Source organism: Ziziphus jujuba, chromosome 8, assembly GCF_031755915.1.
Source record: "Ziziphus jujuba cultivar Dongzao chromosome 8, ASM3175591v1".
NCBI lineage: Eukaryota > Viridiplantae > Streptophyta > Magnoliopsida > Rosales > Rhamnaceae > Ziziphus > Ziziphus jujuba.
Genome location: NC_083386.1, coordinates 14,433,569 through 14,446,996, shown reverse-complemented (window position 1 = coordinate 14,446,996; position 13,428 = coordinate 14,433,569). Strand labels below are relative to the sequence as shown.

Sequence of the window (13,428 nt, the reverse complement as noted above, 5' to 3'; positions counted from 1 at the left end):
TCCTTGACTTTCTTTCTTGCTTTTTACAGGAGCTAATCTAGTACTTTCCCTCGAATGTACATTTGCCTCTTTTCGACTTTCTTCCTTGGTCCTTACAGGAGCTATTCTAACACTTTCCCTCTAATACTTTCCCTCGAATGTAAAGTCGCCTCTTTTAGATATTTATCCTTGACTTTCTTTCTTGCTCCTTACAGGAGCTATTCTAATGCTTTCCCTTGTATGCACATCCACCTCTCTTTTGGACTTTCTTTATTAGTCTTTATAGGATTCATTTATCACATGTAGGCGACGTTCTTTCTTACCCCTTATAGGAGCTATTTATCACATGTAGGTCCACCTCTTTTAGGTTTTTCTTTGTAAACCTCTTTTGATTCTTACAGGAGCTATTCTAACACTTTTCCTTTAATGCTTTTCCTCCCATGTACACCCGCATTTTTTAGATATTTATCCTTGACTTTCTTTCACTTTCCCTTTAATGCTTTTCCTCTCATGTACATATCCTTTACTTTCTTTCTTAGTCCTTACAGGAGCTATTCTAACACTTTCTCTCCTATGTACACCTACCTCTCTTTTGGACTTTCTTTCTTAGTACTTACGGGAGCAATTTATCACATGTAGACCTACATCTCTTAGGTTTTTTTTGTAAACCTTTTTTGGGTTTCTTTTTGGGTTATTACAACATGTAGGTCCGTCTCTTTTAGACTGTCTTTCTGAGTCCTTACAGGAGTTATTACAACATGTAGGCTCATCTTTTTTTGACTGTCTTTTTGGATCCTTATAGGAGCACCTCTTTTGGTTTCTTTTTTTTTTTTGTTCTTACATATGTATTTATTTATTTTTATTAAGTTGTTGAATTTTGAACCTAAAACCCCTTAGATCTTTAATATCAAATTAAATTGCCATTTTTTCCAAAAATTTATACTGATGAAAAACGAACTTGCATTTTATTTATATTTTCTTTAACAATTAGCTCGCTTTGAAAAGTCAAAAGCACACTCACATAGAAAAGAAATCCCATCCTCGCATTATCATCTATTACTCTTTCTTTTCCATATGAATCAAAGGTATTTAATGCATTTTACATTTCCTATTTAATTATCATTTTTCCTATTTTGTAAAAAAACCGTGGTCATGATTTATGAAAGCTCTGATGTGGTCATCTATCCAAATTTCCCAGTGCTTCGAAGAAAACCCAGATGTATAAGGTAGCTACAAGGTCATTTGTCATAAATAACTAGTACTACATATGACTTTTTTTTTTTTCTTTTTTAATTATTTGTTAACCATATCTCACCCTTCAATATTTGTCATGTCACAACGTTGCGACATTTTTTTTTTTAAAATAATATACATATATTATTTGCAAATTAAGAAATAATAAGCTTACTTCATGATTCAAGTGGTCATAGTATGAAATGACAAAACTGAACTAGATATTTAAGGAAGTTCAGTTTAATTAAACTAGATTTAAGAAATGAGTCCAATTTTGCATTTCACATCTGTCGTATAATGTCAAATGAGGTTAATTGGTAAAATACTTTCATTTATATTTTGAAAGTCATTTCAAAATATTGGGATAAAAAAAAAAAATTATTATGAAGGATCAAAAATCCGTTTCATATGTCATATTTGTATGCATGCTTGTAAATTTTATTTTGCTGAAAATTTTGAATATAGTTTTAAAGTATACTTAAAAAAATAAGTTAAAAAGTAAATAAATTTTTCCTTCAAATAAACCTAGAATCTTAGAAAATAAATGTAAATGAAATATCGGCAAAGTGAACCACAACCACATTTACAATTAAAAAAGCATATAGGTGATGGACTGAAAGTTAAAAACTACAGCCCAATACGTAAAAGAAGTCAAAAGCCCAAATCAAGTGGTGGTTAGTATCATTAGCAGACGAAAACGCACATTACAAGCCAAGCTTACTGAGCAACTACGCCATTCATGGCGCATAAGTTAAAAAGCTTCGAGAAATTGTGTATGAAACCCCGATTCCTTTGCTTGCTACACAGCCGAAATTCTATCGGCCCTGGTGAGCCAAACAATTTTTTTTTTTTTTTATATTCTATATATTTATTTTCTCTTAAACGAGATTTTTTTTGATGGTTTTGGTTGTAAAATTTCCCAAATGTAATGTTCATTCAATGTTGCATTTCTTCAATAAGAATTTGCTAATTTTTTCTTCGTGGTTGTTGTGATTGGGTTTTGGTTTTATGTTGCGGTGGTTTGTGAGTAGAGTAGATTTTGATTTCTGTATGTTGATGCAGAGCTATGTTGGATCCATTTTCTAGAACTAGCTATAGAGACGCACAATTTATCTGTTGTCAATTCAATGATGGCCAAATTTGGGATTCTCGCCGATGATTCCATAGAGAGTCTGTTAAAGAGGAGGAAATTCCAGTCATGTTATCATTATTTTCCATTTTAGATCAGACAGTTGAATTGAATCCTGAATCTAGACTCCCATTATCATTTGCTTGATTTCGAACTGTTCTATCTGAATTGAATTGAATCCCTAAATCCGGATGTTCATTTTTATCTCCATTCGAAGCATATGATTTTACAAGTAATAATGGAAAGCTGTATTATGATAGGTTCTTAAATGCAAGAAATGCTGAGTGAAAGCTACTTAAATGATGAAGACTGGTAAAAGCTGATCCATTTGGATGATGTTGTCCAAGTTGTACTGAGAAAGGAAAGCAAAAGTTCATGGCGGGTAATTTTACTAATTGCACAGGCATTGTTTGCACAGGTATGCTTCATCAGAGTAGACACTTAATTTAATTTGTGTGCAAGGGCATTCTTAGCAGGTAGCTACATTTGATTTCTATTTGAGTTGAGTTCATGGAATGCTGAGAAATTAGATAACCATACATCATATCTCAAGTTTAACTATGTAATCTTTGGAGTAAAGAATTTAGATTATGTCCTAGCCAATTATTATGCTCACTGGGATATGATATATTGATAACATAGAAAGTGGTTAGGTGTTAGTTGCTTTCTTTGTTAATTCTTATGTGTTTCAGGCATTTTATGGATCATTTTTTATATCCCCCCTGCATAATACTATTTTGTCTATAGCAGTTGATTTATAAAAGGAAAATATTTTAGCACAATTTCATGAGATCAACATTGAGAATTTGGTTTAGGAAAGACTAATTTAAGATGGAGCACATTTGTCATAGAAAATGACTAATTGATTCGTGTTTGTGATCTTAAGCTTCCCCTTTGGATTTAGAAACTTACTATAACCATTAACCATGGTCAATCTCTTAATTCAATCCCTCAATTTGGATTTAGAATGAGACTTATTTCTTCAGGGTTATGGCTTCATTTATATAAGCCACGGTGCTATTACGGTAATCTTCTTTCGTCTTTCTTATTTTTGATTCCTCCTCTGTTTCATCTCCCATCTCAAAGTTCCGTCCTTCATTATGTTGACTTGTATGCTCTGCTACTCCATTTAGATTCTTACTTTCTATCCATCATGTCTATTGATAATCATTCCAGAATCATAGATATCATCTTTATAATCATATTTTTGTAAAACCACTTTGAAGCTGTGCATCCTGTGGTTCCTCTTGCTGTAGTTAATGACACAATTATGTCAACCAGTGGGCATAATATTGCAAGCCTAAAATCAGAAACCTCGGAAATAAAATTCTTATTCAGAATATAATATAGTGTGGGAAGATTAATATAGTGTGGCTTAACGTCAAAATATGAAATGCATGTTCCATTCCATTGAAGATTTTCGATACCTAAAGCCACTGCAAGTGAAATTTAAATCATTTTCTTGCATTCTAAAGAGGTAATTCTTTCTTGAGAAAATATAGTGATCCATTAGGCATTAAATTATCGATAAACTAATGCTTTGAACCCTTAACACAAAAGTCAACCAATTACAATGTATTGACATGGTGAATCCTATCTATAGTAGCAACTTCACTGATTTATTCTTGTACGTTATTAGCGTTGGACTTTTCCAACATTTTAATTGCTACAAGATGAGGACTACAAAGTCTTCTTCATATAAACAACCATACACTCCTTAACCCAGTTTGTCCATAAAACCCTTTTTCACCTTTTTAATATCTGAGTGCAAGTACCTTATAGACACGCAGTTAATTTTGCTTTTTAAGAATGCCTCAATAAGTTGATATGTTGATAAATGCTGTCCTTGTCATTTATAGATCAAGATCACAATTACAAATGGAATCCTATGTATGGATCTTGCTTTTAACAGCAGTGCTGCAGGAAAATTTACCAATGGTGTGGAATTTGAATAGCATGTAACCATGAACTTTAGTTGTCAATATTACAAATTAAAATTGTCTGACATATGGCAGTAATTGATATCACGCAGTTAACCATGCTGTTCAGTCATCAATCTTAATACACTTCCTGTATTGCTTTTATTCAAATTCCCATTTTACAACATTGACTCGTATAGGGTTATATTTAAATTTTTAAATTACCCATTGTAGAGAAAAGGAGATTGCACTTTAAGGATTTAAATCAATAAACAAGATTCCACAGATGAGTTTTTGCAATAGAGAAAGAATCTAAAAAGAGATGTTAATAGAAATGCTTTGATAATTAGAACATATATATATATATAGAGGGAAAAAAAATAAAAAATAAATCCTGCAAAAGATGCCCCTTTACATATAAAAAATTATCCAGAGCAACTCTGTTTTCTTGTTAAAAACAAAACTACATCCCTGGACGATCAAGCCAGCCCCATACTATCTTTCAAAATTTAACTACTTAACCATACCTAGGAGGATTCCAAGGAACTATCCGTTGTGATTACTGAAAACAAAACTAGCTAAAACATCTGCAAAGTGGACAGCTGAAAATTTAAATATTCTCAAACATGTTTCATAATTTGCTTTTTGAATCTTCAGTCTTTGATGGTGTTGACAAACATTGCCAATTTGATTTCTCTCCAGCATCCTTTAAAGGCTTCTCTTGTGGACATAGAAAGGGCTTTGGAGGTATTTGTAAGCTTTCAACTTCTGCTTCAAGCATCTCTCTGACTTTATTCATTGAAGGTCGATCGCTTGGCTTCATTTGTATGCACCATAATGCTACTATTATCATCTTCTTTCTCAACCTGGACTCCTCCTCTGTTGCATCTACTATTTCTAAGCCTTTTCCTTTGTTAAGTTGATCATAAATCCATGAAGGGAAATATATTTGACTTGTATGTTCTGCAACTGCATTCAAGTTTTTCCTTCTGCTTGCCATTTCCATTAATAACATTCCATAACTGTAGACATCAGCTTTATATGAAATTCCTCCAATATTTTTGTAAAACAACTCCGGAGCTATATATCCCATTGTTCCTCTTGCTGCAGTAAGAGATACTATGCTTTTATCTAATGGGTATAATTGTGCAAGCCCAAAATCTGAAACCTTTGGAATAAAATTTTCATCCAAAAGAATGTTGTGGGGCTTAATGTCAAAATGCAAAATTTGCATGTTGCATCCTTGATGAAGATATTCAATACCACAGGCCACTCCAAATGAAATTTCGCACATTTTCTTGCAATCTAAGGAGTTAATTCCTTCTTGAGAAAATATGTGTTTATCAAGAGACCCTTTAGGCATAAATTCATATACAAGAGCACGCTTTGATCTCTCAACACAGAAACCAACTAGTTGCACCACATTGACATGGTGAATCCTTCCAATTGTAGCAACTTCATTGATGAACTCTTGCCCATTTGCCTTAGATTTGCCCAACATTTTGACTGCTACAAGACGACCGCTGCGAAGCTTTCCTTTATATACAGAACCATAGCCTCCTTCACCTAACTTGTGTTTGAAACGCTTGGTCATTATTTTAATTTCTGAGTATGAGTACCTTATAGGCATGAGATTAGTGTTAGCCTGCAAGAATTCTTCTATGATGTTGTACATTGATAAATGTCGTTTTCGCCATTTGTAGATTAAAAATGCAATCACACATGGAATCCCCAAAATGATTTTCCCAGTAGTCCATAGCAATACTGAAAATTTTACCAAATGATTGAAATTTGGTTAGCATATAAAAACTAGGTACACCAGTTGCCATCATCACATAAAAGCTTTCAAGCTAGGTACACAGAGAAATAATTATAGTCACTGTAATATATACAAATCTTGTTTGTTGGGATTTCCTTTAGTGACATTTAATTTTAGGCCTCAAATTTGTCCATATGGTTAAACTAGTTTGGATCCACTAATTATATATCTTGTATTCAAATTCTCGCATCCTCATTATTGATTTGTATAATACCAAATTGTTATATTACTTGTATTAACGTTAAATGTTTTTTTAAGACTGTTTGATTGGAGTAAGAGTGGAAGGAACAAAAATAAAATTAAATATATATATATATATATATAGGGGAGGAAAAATTTAGCCCATTTTAAGTTCTGTAGGAAGGGGAGCAGGAGGAAAGGCAAAAGAGAAGTGTAAACTAACGATTTACCGGTGTACTGGAATTTGACCAAGAAACCTGCAAGAATCAATAGAACTATATGTTAAAGGGCTGATAGGAAATATCTTTATAAAATTCTTAAAATAGAAACTGCATGTTGGCATTTGATAACAAATTAATTATATAGGAAGCGAAGTATGTAAGTAGTTTGCATCATATATGTGTATATATATGTATATAATTTTATTTTCTTTGAGAAATATCTTATACATTATAACGGGAGGCATCTTACTATATAAGAATGTTGTCATCACGGTACTATTAATAAAAATTAAAACCTTATGCATGAATTAGCAACTTTTTAACATTTTTCACGTGAACATGTCTCCCATTTTAATTTAGCATTAGAATGTTGTCGCCTCAATACATGATTAAAATCTAAGACCTATACTGCAAAATGAAAACTCATAGCATCTGTCAATGTCTTGCAGAATAATTTAAGAGAGAATGGATATAATTCTTAGCAGAACAAAGACAGGCTTATGAAGATCTTTTAGTAGTGGTTGTGAAGTTTAAATAAATGATGCATAAATTACTTAGTACAATAAGATGTTGAGAGGATCCTTAATTACCTTGTATTTCATAAACAATCATAGTCCAAAAATCTACACCAACCAATCATAAACAAAAATATCAGCTCACACTGGTAGCTAATAGTAATGTTACAGGTACTAAATTGTTTACCAAATATATTTAACAAATAATGTGACAATATATTATTATGATAAAGAATAATAATATATACTAAATATAGATAAGTAAACTTGCAGATAGATATTCGAAACGTAGAAGCCATTAAAAAATTGTCACATTATTTGGTAAACAATTGAATAGGTAAAACAATTTTGTTACCTAATTAGAGATTAAAAATATTCCAATTATAGCTGGTCCTCTACTTTTTCATACCAGTATTATAAAATGGACACTGGATCATGTTGTATTCATCAGCATAGCATGCGAGAGGGTTTTGATGATCTTTAGCATAAACTGACATCCATGAAAGCTCAAAACCGTATGCAAGTTGATGGTGGATATCTATGTAGGAAATGTTCTCGTCTTCCGTTGCCTGCAGCCAAGGCATCCTAGCCATCTGCTCTATACGGCAAGAGTTCTCCAACTCGTAATCATTTATCTTACCAAGCATAACATAAGAATGCCCTTTTGAACCAGAAAAATCACTGACATTGCAAGAACTAGTAGGTATATAAAGAGGAGATTTCGCCACATTTTCACAATTCAAGAACGTTATGGTCCTTGAAGGTTCGTAGACTTCTAAATGATTTCCACTTTGAATACGAATCAGGCTAAAATATGAAAAATTGAATTCATAAAGAAAGTTATAATCGGTTAAAGAATAAAGAGGGAGAGAGGAGCAATTACCCCTTTTAATATTTGGATCGACCAGTCGGATTGTGTAATTATTGTAATTGATTGCCTGAACATGGTATTTTCCTGAATATGTGTTTAACAAAGTAAGGTTGTTCTCACATGAAAGATTGTACCTTATGTCCCCGCAGTTTGGTGGATCGGTTATTAGTCGAAAAGGATAGCTAATGTTTGCAATGTTGCCGCAGGAAGAAGGGGGGCAGAGGTACTGAAGATCAGCCTTTGCATAGCTTGTTTGATAGAATTGAACACAAACAATAATGAAGGTTATGAACGTTGCCGACAAGAGCCTTACCATTTTCATTTTGGTAAAGATGGCTTTGCCATCACAAAACTAACTTTATATATGCAAACGTTGTTGACTTGTGTGCGTTGACTGTCATTATCCAAATTTAGCTGTTTTGCACCGACGGCCAAAATAAATAGTCCTTTGCCTTTCCAGTTTGAAAGTAGTCTTTAAAGTAAAATAAAAAATAATTCCAAACTACTGGCTAATTTGTAGAACATCTAAATTCCTGGCTTTATCAACTTCTCTCTTTCGACCGACATAATTCAATATATTTGACTGTATCTTCTAAGAAAATGCAGCCCTTTGCAATTGAGGTTCCTTATTTTACCGTGTTTTACGCACTTAATCTTAGTATTATTATTACTATTATTATTTTGGCATTTTTGTCCCATAAGTTCTGTTTCTTTTGCACTCTTTACGCTTTTATCCATTACCCATCCAAACTTCGGTTCAGTAAGAGGGATTGAACCGCGATTTGACATAATTATGGGATTCTATATGCAAAAAGCACTAAAAAGATCAATAATTAATTTTTAAGGTTCAGGGTAGAAATTATTTTTAAAATTTTTTAAATATAATAAACTATTTATTTTATAGTAAATTATAGGAAAAATATTAAATAATTCCTACAGTTTTTAAATAATTTTTTAAACAAAAAAATGTAGATAAATTTTTAAAAAAATCTATATGAACTATATTTTAAAAATTTTATTCTTAAAATTATTTGTCACTTGCTAAATTTCCTTTTTATTTCATTAATTTGTTATAGAAAAATTTATTTTTTATTCAACAAAATACTAACATTTTTAAGTGTTTAAATTTAGGGGGATGTATTTAATTTTCATAGATTTAAAATGAATTATATACTCTAAAAGATTCGACGGATTGTTATAGAATCATATATACTTCATAAAAAATTTATAAAAATCCAACGAAATCTTTGAAATCAAAATTAGATTTTATATTGACAATTTTTTTACAATTTTATTTTTAAAAACCTTTCAAATCTATTAAAATCCATCATTTTTTAAAATATTTTAAAATTAATAACTTTTTGAATACTTATAAACTTTTAAAAAATTCCATAAAATCCTAATTAAATACACCTAGATTTGCACTTTAATAAAACCCATTAAATTTTGAATTAAATATCATTGAATTTGTATGAATTTTTTTAAAATATAAATTGAATATCTTTAAACTTTTATATATTTTTAAAATCTTTTAAATTCTAAATTAAATACGCCTTAGTTTTTAATTTGTATTCTCTTAAAACACTGTTACTTTGCATGCTTCCTCTAATGGTAGGTTTAAGCTAAATCTACTTGTCTTGTTGAAAGTATTAAAGATGCTGGTAAAAAATGGAAATGAAGTTGTATCTGGAAACTACAAGTCATTCCCATGGAATTTTTTTTCTATTGGTTTCTAGCTCATGGTAGCTTCTTACTAAGGAGAGGAGATTTAAAAAGAGATTGTGTACTTCTGCCATATGCTCTCTTTGTAATGTTAAGGATGAGACTTTGATCCATGCTATTCGAGATGGTCATGCTGCTAAAGGATTTTGGCTCACTCTTGGAGTCTTGGATAGAGATCCTAGTTTTTTTTCCTCATGACTAGTCAGACTAGCATAAATTAAACTTAAAGAGTAAGTCCAAACTTTCTATTGCTTTTTACCAAATTAAATGGAGTAATATTTTTTGTTGTGGATTGCTAGATAATTTGGAAGTGGAGATGTAAAAAAGTTTTTGATAGCATTTTTACTTGGCCTATCAAGCCTTATGACATTATTATGAGTTATGTTGTTGATATGCTTAGTGATATAGTTCAAAATGAAGTTCAAGACACTTAATTGTTTGGCTTAGTTGGAAGCCTCCTGCTAAGGGATACTTTAAACTCGATACAAATGGTAGCTATAAAACTAGCTTCTGTCAGGTTGGTGATACTAGTGACATCGAAAACTGTCAAGGAGCTTGGCTGGCAGAATTCACCATTAATCTGGGAAGTGCAAGTTGTGTCCTTGCCGAAGTTTAAAGCTTCTTCTATGTTTTAAAGCTTGCTCAAGCTATGTGTTAGAGTCGCACACACCTCCGCATTTTGATTGTAAATACCAAGCCAAGTTCATCCAGGGTCATTAGTCAAGCCCATGGTTACTTGCTTGGATTTTTAGCTTTTGTTATTCGAAATAGTGCTATTATGATTCCTCGCATATTTTGATATGTATTCTTGTCGGAATGAGAATGGCCCGATAAGCTCTTTGGAAGGGGGTGGCTAGTCGGCGAGTTGTTGGGCTAGACGACTAGCATAGGTGAGAACTTTTAATAGCGTGCTTGTAAACCTCTCTACTGTTCTCTTCATCGAGACCAAATAAAACGAACGCATTTCCAATTCATCGTATTGTTGCCTTGTTTACTTATCCATTTTCTAATGATTGTGTGATTACATGCTTTATTTTATTGCTTACTTGGTGCATGCACAATACTAATATCATGTGGGTTATTTGCTTGCGAGGGACATTAAGGGTTGGCTTACTACCCGCGAGGGGTGAGTAAGCACCGCACGGCCCCGTTGTACGCTTAGAACGGTGGGACCGTGACAGTCGGTATCAGAGCAAGGTTGGAGTCACTCGCATAAGATGCCGAAGTTGACAAATGAAATGCGGTTCGATAACATCGACCAGCAGCTCGGGGAGCTTGCTGGCGTTGTAAATGCACATATCAGAGGCCACAACTGGCAGGGCGCCTTCGAAAAGATGGAGACACTTGATGACATAGCCAGTCGAGTGAGCGCATTCGAGAGGAATCAAACCACGTGGGGCAATATCGGCCCTTCGAGCTCCACTGCGGGCGAGCGAGATGGAGTAATGGAAGAGGCCATAGAGAGATTGATGTCTACGGTCAACGAACTGACGGAAGACTTTCGAGCCACCGTGGAAGTCCTAAAGATTGAAATGGGGCAAATAAACACCAAGCTCGCCATCACCATGCGAGCGGTAGAAAATCGACCTGCTGTCCCAATGGGCGGGGACTATGGACGAATGAAAGTACCTGAGCCCCGAGCGTATGGAGGGGCACGAGATGCGAAGGAGCTCAAAAACTTTTTGTTTGATATGGAACAATATTTTCGAGCAATAAAACTGGATTCGGAGGAAACAAAGGTGACCATGGCTACAATGTACCTAACCAATGATGCAAAACTGTGGTGGCGATCTAAATACGAAGATATCAAGAACAACAAATGCATCATTGACACTTGGGACCAACTACAGAAGGAACTCAAGAACCAATTCCTTCCCGAGAATGTGGACTACATTGCCCGGCGACATTTGAAAGAATTGAGACAGACCGGTAATGTAAGGGACTACGTGAAAGCTTTCTCGGCACTCATGCTCGATATACGCGACATGTCTGAGAAGGATAAGCTCTTCTACTTCCTGGAAGGGCTGAAACCTTGGGCTAGGACAGAACTTCAACGACAGAGAGCACAAGACCTAGCCTCAGCGCTAGGGGCAGCGGAGCGCCTAATGGACTACTCAATAGAGAGCCCCCTCAATAGAAGGCCCCAACCGTCTCCTTTGAATTCCAATAGCGGTAGACCCTTCAGGCCTGCCAATCTCCCAAGACCTGAGGGAAGGGACAATAGGAAACCTCCGAACCCGAGAGAGCCTCCACCGTGGAACCCCAATGCATTCGGATTTAGACCCTGACCTCTGACATGTTTCCTATGTAATGGTCCCCACAGAGTGGGCGAATGCCCCCATAAGACCGCTCTTAGTGCTCTACAAGCATCTATTCGCTCCCAAGAGCATGAAGGAGGGCGAGAGGAGGTAGTAGAAGAAGGAGAAGACGGCGCACAGGTGGGAGCGCTGAGATTCTTGAATGCCCTTAATGGGCAGGTCGTTCAGGCCAGGAAGACCAACGAGAAAGGTCTCATGTTCGTGGATGCGGCGATAAATGGAAAGGCCGCAAAGAGTGTGATGGTGGACACAGGTGCCACCCACAATTTTTGTTCAGAGATTGAAGCTCGAAGGTTGGGCCTACGCTTACAAAAGGATGCGGGGCAAATGAAAGCAGTAAATTCCAAAGCCTTATCTACGGTGGGCCTGGCGAAACAAGTGCCTCTCAAGTTGGGAACTTGGGAGGACCGGGTGGATTTGATTGTAGTACCAATGGATGACTTTGATGTAATCTTGGGAATGGACTTCCTAGTGAAGAAGAAGGCAATCCCTATTTTCGCCGCTAATAGCCTGCTGATGATGGGGGAACAAACGGGAGTAGTTCCCGTACAAAGGAAGCAACTGAACAACCCCAAACTTCTATCGGCCCTCCAATTTAAGAAGGGAGTAAGACGTAAAGAACCCTCCTACATAGCATTGGTGGTAGCGAGGGAGGGTGAAGATGATGAAACTACCCCTCCTATGGTGCTGGATGCCTTAAAATCATTCAATGATGTGATGCCGGACAACTTACCAAGAAATCTACCTCCTCGACGAGATATTGACCACAAAATCGAACTGATACAAGGAGCAAAACCTCCAGCAAAGGTACCTTATCGGATGGCCCCTCCTGAGCTGGCAGAGCTACGGAATCAACTCAGAGAACTTTTGGAAGCAGGGTTCCTGAGACCCTCGAAGGCACCTTATGGCGCTCCAGTATTATTCCAAAAGAAGAAAGATGGAACTTTGCGCCTGTGCGTAGATTATTGAGCACTGAACAAGGTCACAGTGCAAAATAAGTACCCGATCCCTTTAATAGCTGACTTGTTCGACCAGCTAAGCGGAGCCAAATTTTTCACTCAATTTGATTTGAGATCGGGATACTACCAAGTGAGAATCGCTGAAGGAGACGAAGAGAAAACCACCTACGTTACACAATACGGAGCCTTCGAATTCTTGGTGATGCCTTTTGGGTTGACAAATGCACCAGCAACATTTTGCACCCTCATGAACCAGGTATTTCGAGACTTCCTTGACAAATTTGTGGTGGTGTATCTTGACGACATTGTAATCTTTAGCCCTACCTTGGAAGAACATGTCGAACACATTAGAATGGTACTCTAGAGACTCCGAGAAAATCAATTATTTGTGAAGAAGGAAAAATGTGCTTTTGGCAGAAGACGAATCAAATTTCTTGGACACATCATCGAGGAGGGGAAGATCCGTGTGGACATGGAGAAGGTAAAAGCCATCCAAGAGTGGAAAACTCCCGCTAATGTGAAAGAACTTAGATCATTTCTAGGATTGGCAAATTACTACCGTG

General features: G+C 35.3%; 1 protein-coding gene across 4 annotated transcripts; it reads right to left on the bottom strand.

The window, feature by feature from the left end:
• Nucleotides 1–4,568: 4,568 nt before the first annotated feature.
• On the bottom strand, nucleotides 4,569–8,188 carry LOC107413605 (rust resistance kinase Lr10-like). 4 transcript variants are annotated; one of them, XM_060819608.1, is made up of 5 exons: nucleotides 8,001–8,188; nucleotides 7,405–7,802; nucleotides 7,071–7,103; nucleotides 6,490–6,516; nucleotides 4,569–6,024 (listed from the first exon to the last, which is right to left on the bottom strand). In XM_060819608.1, exons 1-5 carry the CDS (start codon nucleotides 8,186–8,188, stop codon nucleotides 4,892–4,894), a joined length of 1,779 nt encoding a protein of 592 aa, XP_060675591.1. In that variant the 3' UTR covers nucleotides 4,569–4,891. The 4 variants fall into 4 exon arrangements, with proteins under 4 accessions (XP_060675591.1, XP_060675592.1, XP_015877088.3 ...); XM_060819609.1 differs by having other exon boundaries at nucleotides 7,879–8,020; XM_016021602.4 differs by having other exon boundaries at nucleotides 7,405–8,188.
• Nucleotides 8,189–13,428: the final 5,240 nt, after the last annotated feature.